The sequence below is a fragment of the Bos grunniens genome, chromosome 23 (genome assembly GCF_055505025.1).
Source record: "Bos grunniens cultivar Pamir isolate PY7600 chromosome 23, Bosgru_T2T1.0, whole genome shotgun sequence".
In the NCBI taxonomy this organism is placed as follows: domain Eukaryota; kingdom Metazoa; phylum Chordata; class Mammalia; order Artiodactyla; family Bovidae; genus Bos; species Bos grunniens.
Window position 1 is genome coordinate 11,555,731 of NC_141187.1, and position 24,583 is coordinate 11,580,313.

Sequence of the window (24,583 nt, forward strand, 5' to 3'; positions counted from 1 at the left end):
TATTCTGTCCATTTTTATCCTGGTTTGAGTGGCCGAGTTTGGGTACCAGAGTTTAGGAATCAATAGGACAGATGAAGCAGCATTAGGACTGGCCCAGATTTTCCCGGACATACAATTCACTGTCACCTGAAGAATCACAGAGTTGTAGAATGGCGGGTCTGGAAAGCAAGAATCTTGTCTCCAAGGTCATCAGCCTGAAGGCAGCTGGATTAAAACCCAGGTCACCCAATGCTCAAAACAGGGCAGCTTTTTTTTTTTTTTCACTGCCTCAGCAAGTTGGCACCACAAGGATGGGACACCTGAATAGCATCTGGACAGGGCCCCCAAGCAGGGAAAAAGAGGCAGACCCCCGCAACCTTGCAGGCTCTGGACTGGCCTGGACATGGCAGGTGGCTCCATCTTGCTTCCACGGTGAATAATCCAATCCAAGTCAGACTTCTGTGCAAACCAGTTTCTTTATTTGCTCAGATAACACAGTACAAAAATGAGACTCAGATGCCAGCATCGAAAACTCATACCAAATACTTACATAACTTAAACAGCATCATTTCAAATAAGAAACTCTGTACAGAAGGTGCCTGACCTTCTTCTCAAAACTGATTCTGATCTTTCACATTTTAGTGCTGTGTTCCTAAACACTGCCTAAAATGAATCCATAAAATAAATAAACCTCCCCCACTTCTTGGGAGCAGCAATAACACTAAATGACTTTCAGAATCTAAAACTTTGCCTCAAGTTTGAGGCCAGTCCCTGCTAAGTGCCCAAGTCTCTCTGCCCTTGGCTTCTCCCCCACCTCAGCTCTACCCTATGGGGCTCGTCATAAGAGCAAGACAGTGTCCACCAAGGATAACAAGGATGGGTTGGCCATCCAGGTTCTAACACCCTCTCCCCAATGGCCATGTGTTCTAGGCAGTGTTAGAGGGCTGTGTTCATAGCCCTGTCAAGCATTCATGCAGATAATAGACACATGCCCATTTGACCAGCTGAGCCAGGCTGTTGGAACTGTTGAGCTGTGTAGAAGACAAAACCTTGCTTTGGTGCAAAAACAAAAAGGAGCCCATTTCTCAAGATACTTTTCTGCCATCAGCTGGAAAATCATCATCATAAATCTATAAATCCACAATGTCTCAGGAGTCAATGTCTCCTGCAGTTTGGTGCTCTTGAGCAGTGCACACTCATTCAACCCTCCCTGGCAATCTAGCTTGAAGCCCTCTCCCATTTCCTGAAAACTACCCAGATTGTAGCTATCATAAGATTAGCAACGTATATAGACATGGCACTGTGTAATTCCAGAACTCTTTGTGCTGATTTTCTTAGTGACTTTTGGCAAATCCCCACGATTGAACCCCATTCAATTTCCAAATTTAGTTTTAAATATCATTGCATGGATTATTTGGACTTCCCAAGTGGCTCAGTGGTAAAGAATTTGCCTGCCAATGGAGGAGATGCAAGTTTGATCCCTGGGTCAGGAAGATCCCCTGGAGGAGGAAATGGTAACCCACTCCAGTGATCTTGCCTGGAGAAACCCATGGACAGAGCAGCCTGGCAGGCTACAGTCCACGGGGTCACAAAGAGTCAGACATGAATTAGCGACTAAACAAGCAAAACATGAGATGGCAGAGCTGAAAGGCATCAGCTTCATTTCTCGGTTGTAGAATTACAGGACAAAGGGCTGCTGGCTGCTGCTGCTGCTAAGTCGCTTCAGTCGTGTCCGACTCTGTGCAACCTCATAGACGGCAGCCCACCAGGCTCTGCCGTCCTTGGGATTCTCCAGGCAAGAACACTGGAGTGGGTTGCCATTTCCTTCTCCAATGGACAAAGGGCTAAGAGGATTCTAAGAAAGGCCAGTTGACCCCACTCTGCTGCTTCCCCATCTAGAGGCTGCAGGGTTCCTGGGAGGGTCTACAAATCCATATGGGCACTAAGTACTGTTGGCAAGCTGAATAGATTATATGATCCCTGTAGCTGCACAGCTGTCACGGGCATGTGGATGTTCAGGTGAGAGACTAAGCATAGATGTATTTTTAAAACTAAAGTCAGTCAAAGTCGTTCAGTCATGTCCGACTCTTTGCGACCCCATGGACTATCCAGTTCATGGAATTCCCCAGGCCAGAACACTGGAGTAGGCAGCCTTTCCCTTCTCCAGGGGATCTTCCCAACCCAGGGACTGAACCCAGGTCTTCCGCATTGCCGGCGGGTTCTTTACCAACTGAGTCACAAGGGAAGCCCATGAATACTGGAGTGGGTAGCCTATTCCTACTCCAGGGGATCTTCCCAACCCAGGGATCGAACTGGGGTCTCCTGCATTGCAGGCAGATTCTTTACCAACTGAGCTATCAGGGAAGCAAGAGACTTATTTAAAAAACTAACATCTGAAAAAAGTATCAGCAGCTCTTCTACATGACATGGGCATATTTTTAGCCCTGATGAACCAAGAAAACACGTGATAAACAAACAAACAAACAAACAAGGGTACATAAGTCAGCACTAGGCCCTAAGGCTGGCCCCAGAATGCAGAGGCCTTGATTTCTGGTCCAGGGCTCTAGACCACTGGTCTCACAATTCCAGTTGAGGACCAAGGCCTCCCAGAGAATGTCTGGCAGAATTGCCTGGATCTCAGGAGTTCCATTCATTCATTTGGTCATGAATGAACTTAAAGATTGCCTCCAGCTATGTGGGGTGGGTATATTTAGCCACAGAGTGAAAGCACTTGCTATCTCTCTTTAGAGATATTTTAGCATAAGACAACCAGAAGGGGTCTGATGGGTCACTAATCCAGCCCAGAATCCAAGGTCTGGAGAGGAGAAGGGACGTGGGACTTATACAGGGTTTTGCAGCAAGTTTGGAGGTAGGTCAGCACGTGGAGTCCTGGTCTCCTAATTCCCAGTCCAGTGCATTTTCCCCCATGGCCTTTGCCTCCAGTTTTGTAGACGAACACCTTGTTCATTCTCTGTCTCAATGAGCCCACGGTGGTGCATGGACACAGAATGGCTGTCCACGCTTGTCTTCAGTCATGTCTGTGAAGCACTGGATTGGGAGAACATGGAGCGTTTTCAGGGTTTCCTGGCTGAAGCTACTAATGTTTGCATAGTTCAAGGGAACTTGAGTGCAAAGCACAGCTTTCAATCTGGACTCTGGATCTGAGAACTTGTGATGTTCTGGGAGGAGAAAAAGAACACAGATTTTAGCCATAGTCCAATTACGTATGGGTCCCACCCTGATAACAACAGACTTCTCATTAACCCACTAGCTCCCACCTCTGGGTCTTTGCTCACAGAGTACCTCCTGCCTGCAGTGTCCTCTTGGTCCTTTCTCCCCATCTACAGCCTCTCCATCCTCAAAGGTCAAAATCAATGCCTGCTACCTTCTGGAAGGCTCCCAGAACCAACTTGCTTTATTGGCCACAGCGCTAATTTGGCATTTAATTGATATTTACTTTTATTATCAGTCAACAGTCTGTCTTTTTCCATTAGAACCTTTCACAGGCCCTCAGAACCTTTCACAGGCATCTTACACAGCTGGGCTAATAGGAGGCTCTCAATATGTACTGATTGGATGGATGAGTGAATAAATAAATGAATGGCTAGCAAAACCAGAAGATACAGTGTTAGGGCTACTGAGGATGTCAGAACTGATGTCTCTATAATATCTTCCACAAAGAGCTCAGATCACTCCATCTGGTGTTACCTAATCCACCTTAGAGGGCAAATCGTCCCTAGTCTCCAGGAGAAGACAGTGAGTCTGAGAAAAGAGAGGTCTAAAGTCATAACGGGTTCCCACCAGGAAAGCCATTGAAATGATGAGATACAAGTATCATGAAATAAGGCCTGCTTTCTTGAGAGACTTATCACAACAGCTTCTAAAGTTAATTCCAGGGCGAGACAAAGGGTTTGAGTAAGACTGACATCATTGCAATAAAGGTCCGGTTCCCCAGGGGACCATTTGGATCTGGAAGTTCTGGTCCACTTTGGCGAACTCCAATAGGACGTTTCATTGCTTTAAAATCACAATTTCCCTCAGTAGTTTCTGCACTTTGCTACTGCTAAGTCGCTTCAGTCATGTCCGACGCTGTGCGACCCCAGAGACAGCAGAGACGGCAGCCCACCCGGCTCCCCTGTCCCTGGGATTCTCCAGGCAAGAATACTGGAGTGGGTTGCCATCTGCACTTTAGAAGTGGTTAAATGTTTGTAAGCTGGTCATCTTAAGTGAATTTGAAAAGGGCGGGGAGAACTTAAGAGTCCAGCAGAAAATTCAGATTTTAAAAAAGATAATAAGTTTTCAGTAATAAGTTTTCTGTCTACAGGGACCATTCCAGAGCCTCAGGGAAGGAAGGATTATTAGGGAAAGCCTGAAACCAATCAAAAGAGTGAGTGATGGCAGAAGAGAGGCTATTCATAATCAGTCAAGGCAAGGTCCTTGAAGAATGTCCTCTGAGAAGCCTTTCAGAACCAAACAGCCCCAGGGAGCCTTCTCATCTACCTCACCATCCCTTATGTAATCTTACTGTACTTTTTTCTTTAAATTTTATGACCGTCTCAGTTGGCAAGCCAAACAGCCCAACCCCTGAAACAGCAAGAGGGTGAAGCTAAGATAGTAGCTGGTCCGATATTCCATACTGATATCAAGAAGTATGAAAATACCCCTCCTGTTGGAGACCAGAGCCAAATAAAGGAGGATGCTAATTAGCTTATTAGCAGGTAAAGCGGGGAGGCTGGGAAAGATAAAGACCCCTGTGGTGCAGAATTGTCTCAGAAGGCCTGGACAAGGAGGTGGCATTTGAGCTGGATCCCACAAGCCCTGAACTAAGCAGGGGAGGGGAGAGGACACAGAGCAGGTCCTTGTGATCTGAGTCTGTCACGCCCCGTGCCACGGGGCCGGTTCTCACCTGCTGGGCCTCCTCGTATGGGAACTGGCCGTAGCTGGGTCTCCTGTAGTGTAGGCCTGTGAGACTGAGGACGGTGTGGTAATTGTTGCCAGCACCTTGGTTTCCCAAGCCAAAAACGAATGGGTAGGTTCTCTTGGGCTCGGTGGTGTGGGCCCCTCGGCTGCGCAGCGTGGCTACCAGCTTTCTGAGGGAAGAGACTGAGGGCTCGTATAAAAATTTCTTAAAGCTTGGGTGTCGCTTGATCTGGAGGCAGAAATGAAGGCAGGCCATCAGTGTGGCTGGCAGGTGGGTACTCCCCTCCCACTAGCACCCCCCTCCACGAACCCCACGCAGTCAGGCTGGGCACCTCCCTGTCCCTGGGACAGCACGCCTTGTTAAATTCCTCCACCTTCCCTGGCCTCTCAGAATCTGCTCTGCAAGGTACAGCTCCAAGCAGCACTACAAAGTGGGGAAAAAAAACCCCAAAAGACAAAATCCAGGTCTTTGGATTCAGATAATGGATGCTTAAATAGGATTCACTAGCTGTGTGACCTCTCTGAGCCTCTGTCATGTGTAAAATGGGGGTAATAATACCTTCCCCCAACACACTATTGTTGGGGGGAGAGGATTAAGTGAGATAGTTTAATGTTTTGTGAAAAGTGGATATTGGGTGAATTTCAGTTCCCGCCCTAAGCCTCCTCCTCCTAATACCTAAATGTCTTAGGTTGGGTTCCCCCAGAGGCAGATCCAAAGACTAGGACTTAGATGCAGCTCCCTTCTGTGGTGAGTGATCCAGGCAGACACGGATGGGGGAGTGGAGACAGGGGGGCAAGAATGGGAAGCACCCCCTCCGGCTGGCAGCTGAGCCCGATCCCCTTGGGGCACTTTGGGAGCCCCCCAGTTATCCCCTCAAGGTGGGAGGGAGCTGGGGTATGTACACACCAGCTCCCATCAGCCGATGATTGAGGGCTGCTCCTGGCAAGGTGGAGAGTGTCACACTGGCCTATTGTATGGGTGTAAATGGCTCCGGAGGGGCCAGTCTTCAGGCAAAAGGATGCAGGTGCTGGCAGTCGGGAGCTGGGCCAGGTGATCTGTGGTGCCAGAAGAGGTACCAATAACATTGGCTACAGGCTCAGCTGTGAAGAATCTGCCTGCAATGCTGGAGACCACCTACAATATGGGAGACCACCTACAATGCAGTAGATGCTGGTTTGATCTCTGGGTCGGGAAGATCCCCTGAAGGAGGGCATGGCAACCCACTCCAGTACTCTTGCTGGGATAATCCCATGGACAGAGGAGCCTGGTGGGCTACAGTCCACCGGTTCACAAAAGTCAGACATGATTCAGTGACTAAACCACCACACTGATCACTCATCTATGACCTGCCTCTTTGTATGTGATCTGTGTCTGCCTCTCCAAGTAGACTGTGAGGTTTTCAAAAGCGAGGAACCTTATGTTACAAGCTATCTAGCAATAGAGGGAACTCTAAAAGCTTGAAAGAATTAGAGGCCTTATAATTGCTGAAGCATGTGCCAAGACAAAGTGAAGGGCAGATAGAGGACGGAATCAGAGGGACTTGGGGAAGGAGGCTTCCTTGAGCTGAACTTCAAGGATGATTTGGACAGGGGGAAGTTCTGGTTGGCAGGTGGAGACACAGAGCTTTCCGTTATTTTAAATTAACATTGATCTCCTCTGCTGTGTGTCTGGCATATTCTATATATGCACTAAAGTTGGCAAGTAGGTATTTATACTCCATTTTGCAAAAGGGAAAACAGGCTCACAGAAGTTATGGGGCAGGCCACGGTCACCCAGATGGGGACTGAACTCCGGTTCAGTCCTTGGAGGGACTTAGCACTCCTCACCTGCTTTCCCAATTGGCCATCCACTTCTTGGAGAAGGGCCACCAGCTCTTGGATGATCAGTTCCTCTAAGAAAAATAAAGAAGGATTGAGGGACTGTTGACAAGTTCTGCAATAACCCATCCATCGATCCCAGAAGTATTTTGCCTCTAAAACACAGCACACAGATTAGTTATGAAGAGCAAAGAAAAATCTTCCCCTAAACTAGAGCTGGAGCATGAGGGTTTTGTTTCGTTTTGCTTTATAGACAAAGAAGGCTCTTGGACCTGCCGAGCCTCACCTGCCACCACATTCAGCTCCATTTTGACAGATGGGGAAACTGAGACCTTATCTAGGCTGCAGAATAGCCTGCACCATCAGCCTGGGCCGTAAACAATGGCGTGTGGGTGGTGCGGCTCTTACCAAGACTTAATTATGAATATTCGGAATATTTGGAGACCCATAGTTATAAACTGTTGGCAACTTGAAATCAGCCAGGGTGGGAATTTTATACCACAGAAATCTGCAAAGGCTACAAATCAGGGCTTCCCCTGGACCCCAAGCCCCTAGTGTACCGGAGCTTGTTTGCAGTAGGCCACTAGTTATGAGATCCAGAGCAAGCTCGGAGTCTTACATGAAACATTCACGCGAAGCAGTGGCATGCCGTGGGGGTGAAAGTGCATCCCACAGAAGGGACAGACACTCTCTACCTGAAGAAGGCTGTCCACCTGCAACTCTGCCCCAGTTCAAAGGTCAACCCTTGTCCTCTCTGCCCTTCTAGAGTCTCCTAGGGTATTTGTAAAGCCACCTTCCCAGTTCCCTACTAGGGTTCAGCCTGTGGAAGCCATGCAAAGGGGAAGCCCCGGGGCAGCTGTCCCAGGAGAGAGCAGGGTGACACTAACTGGATTCATTCGCTCCATCCGGCTGACGTCCCGCTTCCGGCTTGTGGCTTCTGGCCTGGGAGGATGCTTCTGGGGCTCCAACTGGCTCCCCTTCTGTGGGTGGGGATCCCTGGAATTCGAGATCCTCCGGATCTGAGGGCAAAGAGGAGTTGGTGTGAATGTGTTTGCACCTGTCTCAAATCCACCAGCACATCACTGAACCCAGGTTCTGACAAGAAGCTGTCCAAAGTCTCTGTCTTAAGAGGGGTCCTGGTTTCCCAGGCTCCTCAGGGAAGCCCCAGGCCCCTGGACCTGCCTCAGAGGAGTTCACAGTGCTCTTTGTCCCTCCAGGAATTGCATTCTCTCTTCCACCTACCCCCTCTGCCTCCTTATATCTGGGAGGAAAGCAAGCAGGCCTGCCAACAAGTCTCAGCAAGTGAGCCCCCTTCCCCTTTAACTTGGTAAGCCTTTGCTGAGTCCCTTAGCCTGTCTGAACCTCACTTTTTCCATCTGTCAACTGGGAGAGTTGTAAGGGGGGTTAAATGAGATAGTATGTGTGAACGCAGCATGCAGCGGGCACTCTGCCAATGTTGGGGGGGATTGTTGTACCCCAATGGTCCTCACACCTTAGTGTAGTGAAAAAGCAGAGGCCCAGGACATGTCCTACTTCATCAAACCTGAGTCTCTATTTCTCTATCACCTTTCCAGGTGATTCTGATTTATGTATGGTGATGCTCTCATACCATATTTGTTTTTAGGTGTTTACGATGGGCTGGGGGAAAGTGTGTGTTGTGGGGGGTGAATCCTGGCATCAACCAACTCCTTTCTTCTCTTGTGCCCCCACACCGCCCTACTCTGCTCAGAGTGAAAGTCAAGACTGAACGGTACACCACACATCTGGCCAGCCCTGCCCTGGAGGAAGCCACGGGGCCAGAGGCAGCCTCTGTTACCATGGCAACCCTGGGTCTGCTCACCAGAGTCGCTGGAGACGGAGGGCCAATGGCCACCGACACACAGGGGCAGAAAGCTGGGCTTCTTGGGTGGCCGGGAGTCTGGGCTGGCAGCACCTGCAGCCCCTGCTCTCTTGGGGTCCTTGGAGCTGTGTTTTTTATAGAAGGCTTTTCTGAAGTTTGACTTTCTCTCTTGGCATTTCTTCCTGTAGGCTGGGGCCAAGTTTTCTACAGCTACCTCCGGCTCCTGGACTTGAAGTTGCTGCAGGGGAGATAAGGGAAACTGAGTCAGGGCCCCTGACTTTACAAGTCAGCTGAGACCAGCAGCCCCAGAAACGGAGACCCACTGTGGGCCAGATGGTGTGGTTAGGGGAGAAGGGTGATGATGCTCAGAGCTGGGGAGACAAGCACAGCCTGCAGCAGTTAGGGGAGGCTCCGGGAAGGAGGGGAGAAGGGAGCCAGGCTCTGGCAAGATGTAGGACTGGGGGAGGGGCTGTGCCAGGTTGTGGGGGGTGTCCAAAGTGAGGGTCAGGGTCTACGTGGGGAAAGTCTTCCTCACCTTGCCTCTACACTGCTCCTCTGCATCTTGGAGTAGGGCAATGATCTTCTGGATGAATTCTTCTAAAAAAAAAAAAAGAACAAAGGGGATGCTCACACTTGAGTGCTGAGAAAAGCTTTTCTGTGGTTAGTCTTCATTTCCTAAGACCCGGTGGCTCCCTGGGCGATTCTCACAGGCCTCCAGGGTGGATGCTAATGAGCTTGCATTTGAGGTCATCCCTGGCCCAACCCATGGTGGGGACCACAGATTCCCCAGAGGTGGCCTGAGGGCAGAGCTGGTTTCATGGGAACATGTGCTTAGTTGCTCAGTCGTGTCAGACTCCTTGTGACCCCGTGGACTGTAGCCCTCCAGGCTCCTCTTTCCATGGGGACTCTCCAGGCAAGAATACTTGAGTGGGTTGCCATGCCCTCCTCCAGGGGACCTTCCCAACCCAGGGACTGAACCCAGGTCTCCCACATTGTAGGTGCATTCTCTACCATCTGAGTCACCAGGGAAGCCCCAGAATACTGGAGTGGGTCGACTATCCTTTATCCAGGGGAACTTCCTGACCCAGGAATCAAACCAGGGTCTCCTGCATTGCAGGCAAATTCTCTACTAGCTGAGCTACCAGGGAAGCCCTGAGAACATATTCATTTATTCATTCACTTATTCATACCATGGGAACATATTCACTTATTCATTCATTGCTGTGGAAGGGCCTAGATGTGCCTTGTTATGTTTAGGAAAACAGCCGAGACCCCTGCCTCCAGGGGAAGGTGTCTCAAGGCCTTCTGGTCCCAAATCCCCGCTCCCTGTTCCTTCCTCCACTTCTAGGTAGATCAGGGGCCCTTCTCAATTCTCCTTCAAGGCACGTCCTCTGTGAAAAGCAAAGAAGGCAAAATGGGAGAGGTAGGTAGAGCTGATCTTCAGACAGACAGAAAGGACAGTGATTACATGACTATAGGCTTGGCTCCACCAATGATAAAATAATAATGATAAAGGTGGCAGCCACCATCAGTTCAGCTTCTCTCCTAAGGCCTCGCCCCCTCTTCCTAGCCTCTTTATTTCTCCTGAGGCTCTGCTCTCAAGCAGGGTTACATGACAACACTAATAGTCACAATAAACTGCAGCTGACATTTTTTTTTAGCAGCTCCCAGGTACACCTCTAAATGCTTCATCGCCACTAATTCATTGAGAACTTCCACCAACTCTAGGGAGTGGGTACTATTCTTATCCCCAATTTATAGATGAGGAAACTAAGACCAGAGATGAAGGAGCTTGTCCAAGATCACTCAGCTGGAGAGGTCAGAGCTCAGGTTCAAATCCAGGTTCTAAAGATGTACCTTCTACGGAGCCCTTGCCACAGGCCAATGCTTCCCTTGCATCTCCTAGTGTCGGCCTCCCCAAGGAGGGCATTATTACTTTTGTGGTTTTACAGCTGAGGCTCAGTTTGGCTTAGGGCCCGTGTTCTGGACCCCGAGCTGCCTCCCCAGCCCACAGTGCTCAGAGGCAGGAAAGGACAGGTCACTGCCTATCTCTGGTTCAGTTTCTCTTCTGACATTTTCCAAGGGGCCTCTGAGAAGAGAAGAGTGGGTACTGACTGAATTCTGTGGCTCTGTCCTGCTGCAGGTCCTCGTCGGGTCCCCCACTTTCTGCTGGGGTGCAAAGCTCAAAGGGACTTGGATCTCCACCATCTGTAGTTACAGCCTCTTGCACTTCAGGTTCTTCCACACCTAAAAAGCAAGAGGAAACGGTGGGTGAGCTTCACCAGCCTGAGGGTGTTGACTAATGCACAGAAGTCAGCAGAGACTCAGAGTGCGCTCCATGGCTAGCGCATGCAGAGGCCTTTTTGGGGTGGCAGGGGGCTGCTGGGCAGGGCTGTGGCTCCGCTGTACTGAAGACCAAGCTCCCTCACCCCTTTGCACGTCCATCCGTACAGCTGTGCCTGTCCTGGGCTTCTCCACCACCACCACCACCACCCTCTTCCCCTGGAAGCTCATCCCGCCACCATCTTGGCTTCACCTGCGAACTGGAGAGTAGATAGATGCCTGATGCCCTGGCTTGAATTAGACCGATTGCAGCCAGGCTCCGCCTACATGAAAATATCTCCCTTGTGGCCTGAAATCCCACCACCGGGGATCCACTCTTACTAGTTCAACATTGCTTCCTCCTTTTTAAAATGTGAATTCCCCTGGCCAGGATGACCTGCTAGGCTGCTCCTCCCTGACACCAGGAAGACCCTCTCTCCCGGTAACTCTGGCTCCATCGTGATGGGCCCCGTGACCACACACATGATTTTACCTCCCGAAACCCTAGTTCCCTCATCTGTGAAATGGAGATAATAAGCTGTACTTCCTAAGATGAGGACTGGTGGCCAACAGACACACAGCCAGAAAATGTCTTATTTTTACAGGCGAGGAGATTTGAGGCACAGAGTTAAGGATTATACAGCCCAGCACCTGGATCTCCTGCCTCCCAGTCTCCAGTTCCCTTCTGCACGTGCTACCCGCTGCCAGGGTGTGGAAGCTGAGGCTGCAGAGAGACCACGCTAGTTGGTGGAATTCTCTGAACACAGTTTCCACCGGGGGCTTAGCTGGGTTGCCTAGACGATGAGGGGTGGTGTGTGGAGGTGACCTTCTGGCATTCCTTTTGCCCTCCCCACGCTGCTCAGGGCAGAGCAAAATTTAGAACTGGGACGGCAGCTCTGCACATGGCCAATTCAAGCCGTAGGGAAGGTTCCAGCGCGGGAGGCAGTGTTGCTATGGTAACCGTGAGCCTGCTCACCAGGGAGGCTGGAGCTGGAGGGCCGATGGCCGCCCACACACAGGGGCAGAAAGTTGGGCCTCTTGGGCTGCCGGGACTCTGCGCTGGAAACACGGGCGGCCCCTGCTCTCTTGGGCTCCTCGGAGCCATATTTCTTAAAAGAAAAGGCTCTCTTGAGGCTAGACATTTTCTCTTGGGATTTCTTCTTGACGACTGGTGCTGGGTTTCGTGGGGTCACCACAGACTGAAGGGCTTGATGCTGCTGTGGGAGAGATGAGAGAGAAACTGAGTCAGGCCCCTGACCCTCAGGAGAGGGGAAAGGTCCCCAAGAAGCAGCCGAGGAGCACTCAAGGGCTTCAGGGTGGCCCCAGGCACGGCTGGTGACAGAGGCCAGAGCAGGGGAGCAGGGAGGCCCGCAAGCACAGGTAGGGTCTGAGCGAGCAGGAGGGAGGGCAGCGTGCCCCTGGGCATCTGTGCGGACGGTTCGCGTCTCACCTCGTCCTCCCACTGATCTCCCACTTTTTGGAGCAGCTCCACTATCTTCTGGATGATGATATCCTCTAGAAGAAAACCAATACACCTGGTTAATCTTTGTAGGCGCAGAGAGGACTCTTTTTAATGACTGCCTTGGCCTTCTGAGACCAACTTGGGACTTCTGGATTAAGTGAGGGTCCTCTTAAAACAGCTCCTTTAGGCCGCAGACTGGGGATGGGGGAGCACAATCTCAGGGCCTGGTCCTAAGAAAGGCTTGGAAGGTCCACAGGTGAAGGGTACTAGGCCAAAGCATGCAATTTTACGCAGAAGTTTCGAGTCAGTCCTTCAGGCATTCAACTTGTACCCCACAATTTCCTTTGAACTTTGCAGATTTGTAAACATCTACTTTGAGTTTGTGACCCAAGCTGTGTGACCTTGGGTAAGTGTCTTAACCTCTCTGGGCCTTCATCACTTCCTCTGTGACATGTGACTCATAAGTCCCATCCTGGATCCCTCAGGAGGCTGTCTGGCCATCAAAGGAGACTACGTTTGGAAATACCTTACAAGGTTAGAGATGATTCGACCCACAAAATTTCAGCCAGGGAAATGATGGAGCACCAGCCCATCTGAGGTGGACAGAGGCACTCCAGCAGGCAGGACACAGATAGCCTGCCACGCTGGTGCCCCAACCACACTGCCAAGTCTTTACACAGAAGCCCAAACGATGTAAATGGTTTTCTTTTGATATTCCAGTTGACCTACCCAAAGACAGTGTGCCCAGAGTGGCCTCTGCTAGTTGCAGCTGATCAGATTACACAAAAGAAGGTGCAGACAAGATCCCCTCTTCCCAGACTGTCTGCAGATGTTCTTACCCCTTGCCTCTCATTTATAAACCCTGTTAGGCTTTTGTTCCTTGACTCAGTCTACCAGCCATCTCCCTCTCACATGAGAAAACAATCATCCTGCAGATTTCCTGCAAAATAACCAATTAAATGCCTTTGAGCTACTCCTTGACAGATGCATAGCTCCTCCATTTTCATATCTTTTAAAATATGCCCCTTCTTAGTAGGAAATTAGATTCATACAGCCTTATGGATTTTATTAAGGGCAATAACAAGACTGGGGTAGTGTATGAGACTGTCCTTATTTCTTGCAGATGTGTGTCTAAGTATTTAAGGATGAAGCATCACTTTACTTAAAGGGGTTCAGCAACAATGAAGCAAGGCTGACTATTAACAATTGTAAGTATGTGAATGTGCACAGAACTATTCTTTCCACTCTTCTATATATTTAAATATTTATGTATATATATGTGGGTGTTTATATATATATATGTATATATTCCTTCTATAAATTTTAAATGACTTAAAAAGTTCCCATGCTCATTAACACATAAGGCAGAAGCATTTTCCAGAGACCAGTCTAATTCCTGAGACTCCCTTCTGTGAAACTCTAACATAAATGGACCAGAAGCACCAGAAGAGCCAAGGTCAAAATTGGCACATGCATTTTGTGAGGTCTAAACATCCAAGGTCCAATCAGTTGTCTGGAGCAATCCATTTTGTTTACAAACAGTAATATCGAGCTTTCTGAGCTTGTCTTCTTGCTGGTGACCTACGGCTTGGAAAGAAACTTTCCAGACTCTAGCACCCCCACCTTCGAGGAGCAAGAACTGGTGGAAATCAGAGACTTCTCCACCGATAATAAAGATGAAACCAAGTGTGTGGGACTGTGTGTGGGTGTCAGTGAGATTCTTCTGACTTTGTTAATCAACACAGTGCATGGAATTCACAGCAGGCCAGGCACTGCTGGAGCCAGCTCTTGGCTTAACCAAAACAATCAGAAACCCTCCTAGGTTTCCATTTGAAAAGAGGCTGCCTCAGCCCAGACATCTTTCTCCACTCTCCCACCCCCAAGTATCCTGGATCTTCCTTGGATTTCTTCTCCCCCTGAAAAACATGGTGAGTTTTGAGTCCTGTAGGGCAAATTTCCATCTTCCTCCAGCTGCCTGTGGGACATTCAACTCTAGGACACGAAACATCAGAAACGGAAGGCACCTTAGGGACCAGCTCACTCATTTTACAAATGAGAATCAAAGATATCAGAGAGGGATAGCAACTTGCTCAAGGTCACACAGCAAACTTATCCCAAACTTGATGGAATCAAGTCTAGAACCAGCAGCCAGTTGTTTCTACTTCCCTGTCATCTACCCCAGGCCTCACACGTAGATTAATGTTGAGGGATAGAGCTTCCTGCTCAGCTTCCCCTCTGCCTTCATATTTCTCCCTGGCTGTGCTCCTCAACTCTGAGTACTTAACAATAATAGCATCTGCCACTTATGAAGCCCTTGCTGTATGCCAGCTCTGGACTACGGCTACCTGTTATAGTCTCCGTTGTATCAATGAAAAAAAAAAAAAATTGAGGCTCAGTGAGGCAAGTCTCCAGCCCCAGGTCACCCAGCCGGTGAGTGGTGGAACTGGGGTTTCACCTCCAGTTCTCAGCCCCCGTGCACCTCTGCCTCTAAGAAGAGATTTTGTTCCTGATGGTAAGCCCTACCTTCCAAGTCCCTTTCTGTTGAGAGGTTTGAGGAAACAGCTCAGAGCACCCCAGCCCCTGGGGTAGGGATGGGGGTGGGGTCACCATAGAAACAGGCACAGTCTGCTCACCCCTGGCTGCTGGGCCCAGGTCAGCCCCCTCGCTGCGTGAGGCCTCAGCCGCCTTGGCCTCTTGGCCCTCGGCCTCCTGGTCTCGGGCCCCCCTGGCCTCCTCCGCACTGCGTTTCCTTTGACTGTGTTTCTTGCGGCTGGCCTTCTTGCTGTGGGCCTTCTTCCTGGGAGCTGGCTCGCCCAGGCTCTCGGGGGTTTCTGTGGGCTCGGAGGGGCCCTCCTTCCCCTTTGCCTTCTTGTTGGTCTTTTCCTTGGGCTCCTCAGGGCCTGTCCTGAAGAATAAGTTCACCACAAACCTCAGCCATCCCTGCGGGGCCTGCCACTGGGCCTTGTCCTTCTTGGCGTCCTGCAGAGGCCTCTGCTCGCTGAGAAGGTCCTTGGTCTCCTCTGGGCTGGGGGCAGCAGCTGTGGTGTCCTGAGCCTCCACAGACTGAACTGGACTCTTGAGACATCTGGCCCCATCACTGGCCGTCCGACAAAGACCTCCCCTGAAGGGGCCGGTGGGCAGGGAAGGGCCCTGGCAGTCCCACGACTCTGAATCCTTCTGGGCGTTCTGCAGCCTGTCCAGAGACTTGGCTCTCCTCCACGACAGAGGCTTCCTCGGGCTCCACGGAGGCTCCATTGCACTACAACCGAAACAGACAGCTCCCTTAGAAGAGGCCTCGGAGATTGTGAGGTGGCTACTGGTGCTGACCTGTGTGCCCATCCAACCCACCCGTCATGTGAGTACTATCAACTCTCAAAGCCGTTGTCTTGTTTAAATTCCTCAGCATCCCTGGGAGGGTCGAGTATCCTTGTCCCGTGTCCCAGAGGAGGAAACCGATCCAGAGGAGGTCATGCCCCAGATCTCACAGCTAGACCCCTAGAACCTCCAGGAGGAAGACCCTGACAACACATTGATTGTAGTCCACGAGACTGAGTTTGGTGATCTTAGTTCCCTGACCAAGGATTGAACCTATGCCCTCAGCAGTGAAAGTGCCATGTCCTAACCACTGGTGTGTCTGTGTTTGTGTGTTCAGTCACTCAGTTGTGTCCAACTCTTCGTAACTCCATGGACCGTAGCCCACCAGGCTCTTCTGTCCATGGGATTTTCCAGGCAAGAATATTGAATTGCCATTCTCTTCTCCAGAGGATCTTCCCGACCCAGGGATCAAATCTGGGTCTCCCTCATTGCAGACAGATTCTTTACTGTCTGAGCCACCAGAGAAGCTCTAACTTCCCAAAGGGGCCCTCCTATTGGCAAGATTTCTTCACATGTTTAGCGGTTTGTTGCCTGAGCCTCTCTGCCTCCCCTCTTGTCTGTTTTGCTAGGTCTTGTTTCCTGAGTACCTACGAAGATGCCTGGCACATCACTGGCACATAGTAAGTACTTATTAAACAAAGGAATAAATGTATAATGAGCATTTAGTAAACTGAACAATACCTAAGAGTGTGTAGTTAACATACAATAAATGAATTTGGACCCGCTCCATCTTAAAGCAGCCGGGACCCTTCTGTTCTCCATCCAAAATGAAGCAACTACTGATGGAAAAGAAAAAACAACCTCCTCTTTCTGGGCAGCATTTTAACCAGGCTGGGGTGTGGGCAGAGCACTTGAGTTGTGTGCCTTTAATCTGAAACTCCTGAGGCTTTCCAATTTTCCTGAAGTTGTTCAGAAACCCTTTGCCCTTTGGTGGAAGTTAAGAGAAAAAGGAAATATGGTTTGGAATCTCAGTCCTGAGTTCCAGAGATTCCTATGCAGTTTAGATTTATGGGTTGCCTACTCTAATTTGTGGAGAAGGCAATGGCAACCCACTCCAGTACTCTTGCCTGGCAAATCCCATGGACAGAGGAGCATGGTAGGCTGCAGTCCATGGGGTCGCTAGGAGACGGACGACTGAGCGACTTCACTTTCATGCATTGGAGAAGAAAACGGCAGCCCGCTCCAGTATTCTTGCCTGGAGAATCCCAGGGACGGGGGAGCCTGCTGGGCTGCTGTCTCTGGGGTCGCACAGAGTCGGACACGACTGAAGCGACTTAGCAGCAGCAGCAGCACTCTAATTTGTAATACAGCTTCATCATGCATTTACTATTATTAGTGTATTAAGTATTAATGTATCTACATTATATCTTCTGTGTTTCCCAACTGATTCATTACTTTAAAATGTATTCTATTACTATGTCCAGCTTAGAGACAAAATGAGAAGCTATAATTGTAGTTTCATATGTGCAGGGATCCGTGTGAATGTGAGGAAGATACATAAAGAGAGGGAAGAAAAGGCACAGGGAAATACAGAGAGATTTGAAGGTGAGAGTTAGCAGTCAATGATGCCTTTCTTCCTTCAAACATGAGTTTCAGGAGGAAGGGTAGGGAGGATGGCCAGAAGCCAGTGGGTACCACCCGGCGAGGCATCCACATGCTTGCAGTCTTGGAGGAAATGAGGTGAGGAAACAGGCAGTTCGTATGGATTTATTTGTTGCTCAAGGTTCCTTAAAGAAGCGATAGAGTTACGTGAAAACTTTCAGCAATGTTATTTTATCTGAAAGTTGTCTAATGTTCTTGAAAGCCTCAGAAGCCGCCTTACAGTTATGCATCCAAAATGTGGCATTAAGTGGGATAAGAAAAGAAATCATGGAAGAAAATATTTTGCTTTCTTATTAATTTCTTTCAGCAAACCTTTAACAGGCGCCCACTATGTACCAGGAAGTGCTCGGTGCTAGGGAACGAAATGCAGCTGGAGCCCTCACGTGGGCAGGGGTAGAGGTGTACGTGGTGAGGGCAATAATTCTCTATTCCCCTGATAGCTACTCTCACTCTTTATTTATTTAGTTATTTTTAATTTTATTGGGTTTTTTTTTTGCCTGTGCCCTGTGGCATGCGAGATCTTAGTTCTCCTACCAGGGATCGAACTTTCCACCCCGAGGACTGGAAAGGCGGAGTCTTAACCACTGGACTGCCAGGGAAGTCCCTACTCTCTCTCTTTAATAGCACATGGTTTAAAGAGAAGATAACTTGAGGTCGAAGTTCTATTTGATGTTAAGATCAAAGTTAGCTGAGCCAGAAATATTCCTTGAGGGACTTCCCTGGCAGTCCAGGGGTTAGGATTCGCTTTCACTGCCGAGGCTACATCTGGGTTTCATCTCTGGTGGGGAAGCTGAGATCCCACAGCTGCTGGCCAAAAAGAAAAAGGGGGAAAAAACAGAGATATTCACTGAATGATGTCAGGGTGCTCTCTGCTAGCTCCATATGTTCCTGTGATCGGGCAAATTGGATGAGGTTGGCAGAGAAGCTGCTCAGTAACAGAACCACCAAACCAGCCCCTTTGCTTCCTGCACTAACTTGGCTCGAGGGGGTCTCCCACACAGAGGGCCTGGCATCTTTGTTCAACGAAAGAGAAAAGAGGCGCAGTTATTACTGAAAAAACCTGTCATTGCTATGGAAACGGTTTCCCCCATTGCTGATGGTGGCAGTGTCCTCCTACCACATTCAAAGGACACTCTGCTATTTCTAATCAGAGCATCAAGACAATTCTACTTGACAGTGGTTTTCCTTCGTGCAGTTTTTTCAAGAAAACTGCCTTGATTTGGCCCTTGCTTTCCTGAAACAACAATGCTCCCTAGCCCAGAGGAAGGGGAGGGAGGCCGAGAGGAGGAGCAGCTGCAGCGGCCCCAGGGGCAGGGCGAGGTGGGGGGTGGGGGGAGGGGAGCATGACCTTGGCATTCCAAGAGTGTTCCCCAGGGAAGAGAAACTCCAGGGTAGCCAGATAAAGAAATAAACATTTTTTTTTAAAGGCCTACCCTCCTCCAAGGAGACACCTGGAAGATCTGTGGGGCAGATGTGTCCTCAGACTTTTAAAGTCTCTAAGCCCTGCCTGAGAAGATTGTGTTTTAATATTAACCACCCCCCCCCCGACACACACACACACATACTACCCACACCATACAAACACACACACACAGATTCTGTGCGTGCTGAAATTAAATCTTTCCAGACTTTCTAATTATAAAATTCTGCCTGTCCAGAATTCATCAAAGCAAATCTTTCTTTTTCCTTCCTCTTTTTTTTTTTGTTGTCCTGTATCCCTGCTTTGCCTAGGACATCATCTAAGTTCTGCCTGCCCGTCGGGGAATTCCACCCTGTCCAGGTCACGCCTCCAGATGGTAACCCTGAGACAGCTGCAGACCTTGGCTGCATGAAACCCAGCTGCTCTTATCAACTTGTTCATTGCCTTGACAGAAAGTGGATTTCAGAGCAAAGTCCTAGTCTGCTCAGAAATACCCGTAACACCCCAACGATCTGCCGATTGCAGGACTTCTGACATGTACTGGTGACGTATTTAAAAATAGCAGTAAAATACCAGAGAAAGTGCACAGAGCGGACCTTGAGTTACTGCGGAAAGGGAAATTGGCCAGTTTTTCACACGTGTGCTGCCATTTGGGGTTTATTTTCTAAATTATACGTTGACCTCATCTATACATCATTCTCTAATTCACGCACCTGCCAAGCTCCTCTGTAACAGCTCTGTCACCGCTCCCTAGAGGGAGTTTAGCTGCTCCCCTTCTCCACTCCTGGACTACAAACAATAGATACAACAAACAGCCGGCCACTCCGAGGGAGCGTGGTGTGGACCCAGGGTCACATCCACAGACTCTCACTGCTATAGACTGGAGGTTTGTGTCCCGCTCAGATTCATATGTTGGAACGTAATCCCCAGTGGGATGGTAATACAAGTGAGGACCTCTGGGATAATTAAGTCATTTGACCAGAGCCCGAATGGAAGAGACTAATGCCCTTATACAAGAGATCTCAGAGTGCTCCCTCACCCCTTCCACCGCGTGAGCACATAGAGAGACCCGGTCTCGGAACCAGGAAGCCTCACCACACACCGAACCTGTGGGCGCCTGAGTCTTGGACTTCAGCCTCCAGAACCGTGAGAAACAAATCCCTGCTGCCTCTAAGCCACCCCGTCTCTGAGAGTTTGTGACGGCAGCCCAGTCGGGCTAAGATGCTCATGTGACCCCGAAACATGCTCTCGTACCGTCAACCTACGAGAACTCATAACACCCTAAAGTTTCCCTCCTGGGCCCCAAGTGTAAATACAGGGCCTCATTCTCCGGATATCCATCTGCCCTCTGCCCTCCCTGTCTCGATCCAAGGTCCAGAGAAAGGGCCCGAGTCTGCCTGGTTTCTGTTGTGTCCACACTGCCTGGGAGGCTCTCAGTGTTTCTGGAACAAATATACAAACACAATCAGCTTACCAGCCACAGGGCACCCAGCACATCCTCCATCCACAAGCTCTCAATTCAACTTGGCCCCAGCCTGGCAATGAGCCAGGCTGGCAGTGGGAGGTTGAGGCTCTGACAATTATGAGATTTCCCCAGGGTCTCACAGTCCAGAAGCAGGGAGAGACGGGGCTTGAATCCACTTCTCTGGATTCTGAATTCTTTTTCCAGCACAGTGGCCTCCCGTAAACACACTCACACACACACACACACATACACACTTAGGGGTGAACAAATCTGCTATTTCATGCTGACATTGATAACTATACACGTGCCTGCTGTGACTTGTACGGCTGGAGTCACACACTCACGTGTGCCCAGGTATTAACATTTCTGTCCCAGAGGCAAAGATTGTAGACACAGGGTGGGACTCACAGACTCTTGGCCGGAAGCCAGTCGGTGAGTAGGAGAATCAAGGGCTGACGCTTAGCTCACGTTTCCTACTCATCAGCACAAGTGAGCCCATGGACACTTCGAACACCGAAGGTCAGTGCCTGTTTGAGGTTAAAGTCTTCCATTTGGGCTCTCAAGATGACTGGTCCACACCCACAGCCCACACCCTCTGGTAGGACAACTCCAACAACCACTGGAGGACTGGAGTTGGGGACAAGGTGGTCATCTCTTCCCTCAACACTGGACCCATCCAGCTCTCACACCTGCCTCCCAAGTGTTAAGTGGGAACAATCCAGGTATTCCTTCTCCTTCATGGGGTCCCTAGGCGGTTCCTAGAATTGGAAGAGTCCTGAGAAGTGTAGGGCTCCTTCGTACACTCGCCTCCCCTGTTGGGACACTCCCTGCAATGGGAGCTCACCACCGTTTAAGGCAGACAGTTCCACCATCAGCCAGCGGGAATTAAGGACAGGCCTCCCTAAACAGGGGGCTCCCCAGGAGGTGCTAGTGGTAAAGAACCCACCTGTCAATGCAGGAGACATAAGAGATGCAGGTTCGATTCCTGGGTCAGGAAGATCCCCTGGAGGAGGGCATGGCAACCCACTCCAGTATTCTTGCCTGGAGAATCCCATGGACCAAGGAGCCTGGTGGGCTACACAGTCCATAGAGTCACAAAAAGTTGGGCACAACTGAAGGGACTTAGCACACACACACTCCTCAGAGCTGACCTGGCTAGCGGCAGGCCCTCACGCCCTGAGGAGAGGCTACCTCACCCCGAGTCCCTCCAGCCAGCCCATCGCCCAACAGCCCAGGTCTCTAGATGTGTCCTCGTATCTCGTTGCTTCTGGACCCTTCTCCTGCCTGGATATCTGTCCCTGAGAACTCTCCAGCTCGTCCTTGGCCACCTTAAAATGTGAGGCTGGGCAGGGACGAAGGGCTGCAGCCATGGCCTGACCACAGCAGAGCCCAGTGGGGTTTTGCATGAAGCTTCAGATCAAAGAGGCATCTGAGCCTGGGGCTGGAAAGCTGGGGTCAGCTCTGCCAGAGCCAACCTGCAGCTCAATGTCAAGAGCTAGACTTGGACCATCTGCCCAATCTGATTGTCACCATCAAACACACATCACCCGGTACCTATTTTCCAAAAGGTTGGGATTTGCATCTTTTGAGGATCTTTTGAAACCCAAAACAATGAACTCCCTAACTGTGGACCTTCAGACTCTGAGACACAGCGGTGGGGCAGATTGTGGGGGCAGTAGGGTCATCAACACAGAGCAGGAGAACTCCAAAAACGACCACGGCACCCCTCCATCCAGCACTAGAGTTTGTGCAGGTACCCCCATCCCATCCTCACCCCATCTTGTCCTCTATCCACGACCACAGACCACAGGCCACGCAATGTTATAATTGCCCCTAAAATCCCTGTTGGAGCATCAGGCCACCAGAACTCTTTTCATAAGATCTCCCTGTCCTTGGACTAGCTTCCAAGAAATGTAAAGTGATAAAACCTTCATCCGACCATCGGTAATAACACCTCTGTTTCTGCAAACTTTCTCTTTACTACATACCTTCACGCCAAGCTGTCACTTGACCTCCACAACATCCAACAGGGAAATGAGCAGGAGAGGTATGTAATGCTGCCCCCATTCTACAGATGAAGAAACTGAGGCCCAGGGAAGTGAAGTTCCCTGCTCAGGACTGCTAAGCAAGAAAGCAGCAGGGCTGGGACTTGAGTTCAGAGCTTCTAAATCCAGGTGAGTCCCCAGCTCCTTGCATGACACCTGGCTGAAATCATGTCATTGAACTTTGTACTTTTCTAGAGATGAAGAGACCAGGAAGCTAGAAGCAGTGTTGGGACTGGACTCGGGGTTTACCCTCCTTTCAGGACCCCAAGATACCCACCTACTACTCCAGTCGTCTAAGGAGAGTATCATTCAGTCAGCTTCAGAGCATGGAAGTCGCTCCTGTCGCAGGACACTTGTGATCGGGAGCTCCCAATCAAGGGGCTTCGCGTCAGGTACTGCCCACGTCTGGGCACCACTCCCTGTCTGCTGAAAGGTGTATCCAATGAGGGGTAGTAGTTCCAGCTCTCCCAGGGAGATGATGCTGCCAGTTTCCAGGCTGTCTCAGAAGATGCTTTGGTCAGAACCTTATATATCATGCCGCCCAGGGGGTGAGCTCATGGACAGCCAATCCCGGCCCCCGCCCCCGCCACCTGCCCATCCTATCCCAAGGGCTGCTTCCTGCTCCCCCAGAGATAGCAGGCTTACTGCAGCTACTCCGGAAAAAACAGTTTCGCTTGACAACTTCCTTATTACACCCAGGATGAAACCAATGTTCAGAAAAACAAACTTAGACCTGGCTGGAGGAAGCCCAGTGCATAGAATGGAAAACAAGAAGTTCTTATGGGAAACACTAGTGGGGAGATGGGAGGAGGTAGATTCAGCATCTGCACACCCTCCTCTGTTCTCTCCAGAGAACATCGAGGAGGGGATGATAAAGAAAGAAAGGTCACTGAATGTAACATAAAATCCCTGACCTGGAGACAAAACATGGAAGGAGGAGTTGATGAGGAACATGCTTTCCAAATCCTGCTACCCCTGGTAGGGTCACCGTGAGTCTTGACAGAACATTCTAAGAAGTCTTAATTAATAGTTTCATTTTCTGTAGTGCCTGAATGTTTTAATTTTTAAATTTTTTATTTTATTTTTAAGTTATTTTATGCCTTGGCCATGCCTTGTGGCTTGTGGGATCTTAGTTCCCTGACCAGGGATTGAACCCAGGCCTCCACAGTGAAAGCAACAAGTCCTCACCACTGGACTCCCAGGGAATTCCCATGCTTGAATTTTTTTTAAAAAAAAGAACTTATACATGCTTGCAATCAGGAAAAACTAGTTTTATTCAAACGAAAGTAAAATGTGTCAGAAATCCTGTTTTGGTTAATTGACATGGGGAAGTGTTGCAAAGTAAATACTGAACCCACTGAGCTTTGGAATCACCCAGACCTGGAACCATCTGCCAGCTGTGTGACCTCTGGCAGGGGACACCACGTCTCTGAATTTATTTCTCACTCAGAACTGAATGACCACCTTCGAGGATGATTGCAGAGCCAAATGTGATACTTCTCATAAAGAAAAAAAAATATATTGAGCTGCAGTCCATGGGGTCTCAAAGAGTTGGACATGACTCTGGGTGATTGAACAACAACAAGTACTTTTCTAAGTCCCTTCTGTGTATTGAGTACCTAGTCCCTGGTAAGTACTTAACAAAGAGTCAATATTTTATTAGTGGAGCAGAGTTAATGCTTTATCCACTCCATCAGCAAAGAGGTTTTAGATCCAACTTTGCCTGGCTACTGGCTCAACACTGAATTTAGAGAATTTATTAGTCCAAGAACCAGCCCAGATTTCAAACAAGGGTTAAATTATATCCCATATTTTTATTTAACAAAGCTTTTTGTTAACCATGTTCCCCAGGTCCTGGGTGCATCATACATACTCTTCTTTATTCTGAAGACAGTGCCCCCTCCTGGCCCTCTTGCAGTCTTCCCTGGTGGCTCAGTTGGTAAAGAATCTGCCTACAATGCAGGAGACCTGGGTTTGATCCCTGGGTCGGGAAGATGCCCTTGAAGAAGGGCATGGCAACCCACTCCAGTATTCTTGCCTGGAGAATCCCATGGACAGACAGCCTGGTGGGCTACAGTCCATGGAGTGTACATGTAGCTGGGAAGAGACACAAACAAGAAAAAATATATATAAAAGCAGGTGTGAAGTAAGCCAGAAGGAAAAACACCAATACAGTATACTAACGCATATATATGGAATTTAGAAAGATGATAACAATAACCCTGTGTACGAGACAGCAAAAGTGACGCTGATGTACGGAACAGTCTTATGGACTCTGTGGGAGAGGGAGAGGGTGGGAAGATTTGGGAGAATGGCATTGAAACATGTAAAATAT

The 24,583-nt window shown here is 49.5% G+C and overlaps 1 protein-coding gene and 1 long non-coding RNA gene across 11 annotated transcripts; one reads left to right on the forward strand and one right to left on the reverse strand.

The window, feature by feature from the left end:
• Positions 1-436: 436 nt before the first annotated feature.
• On the reverse strand, positions 437-23,484 carry BNIP5 (BCL2 interacting protein 5). 8 transcript variants are annotated; one of them, XM_086371370.1, is made up of 11 exons: positions 22,526-23,484; positions 14,975-15,600; positions 12,330-12,394; positions 11,856-12,096; positions 10,673-10,804; positions 9,093-9,154; positions 8,558-8,795; positions 7,605-7,736; positions 6,727-6,791; positions 4,886-5,128; positions 437-3,158 (listed from the first exon to the last, which is right to left on the reverse strand). In XM_086371370.1, exons 1-11 carry the CDS (start codon positions 22,555-22,557, stop codon positions 3,123-3,125), a joined length of 1,872 nt encoding a protein of 623 aa, XP_086227496.1. In that variant the 5' UTR covers positions 22,558-23,484; the 3' UTR covers positions 437-3,122. The 8 variants fall into 8 exon arrangements, with proteins under 8 accessions (XP_086227496.1, XP_086227497.1, XP_086227498.1 ...); XM_086371371.1 differs by having other exon boundaries at positions 11,856-12,093; positions 22,526-22,751; XM_086371372.1 differs by lacking the exon at positions 22,526-23,484 and adding an exon at positions 20,213-20,434.
• Positions 12,092-19,324, forward strand: LOC147346678 (uncharacterized). 3 transcript variants are annotated; one of them, XR_015153104.1, is made up of 5 exons: positions 12,092-12,875; positions 13,465-13,549; positions 15,534-15,696; positions 16,286-16,336; positions 19,050-19,324. It is a non-coding gene; the product is annotated as an uncharacterized LOC147346678 (long non-coding RNA). The 3 variants fall into 3 exon arrangements; XR_015153105.1 differs by having other exon boundaries at positions 12,698-12,747; XR_015153103.1 differs by lacking the exons at positions 12,092-12,875; positions 13,465-13,549 and having other exon boundaries at positions 14,982-15,696.
• Positions 23,485-24,583: the final 1,099 nt, after the last annotated feature.

What these genes read in the sequence shown, in the direction of transcription:
- BNIP5 (XM_086371375.1), bottom strand. Translation starts at nt 15,680, where the DNA reads ATGGGCACACAGGTCAGCACCAGTAGCCACCTCACAATCTCCGAGGCC. An exon ending in CTCCAGCTCCAGCCTCCCTG is followed by an intron (nt 10,805 to 11,855) that starts GTGAGCAGGCTC and finishes CTTGCTTTTTAG; the next exon opens with GTGTGGAAGAACCTGAAGTG. An exon ending in CTCCGTCTCCAGCGACTCTG is followed by an intron (nt 7,737 to 8,557) that starts GTGAGCAGACCC and finishes CTTTGCCCTCAG; the next exon opens with ATCCGGAGGATCTCGAATTC.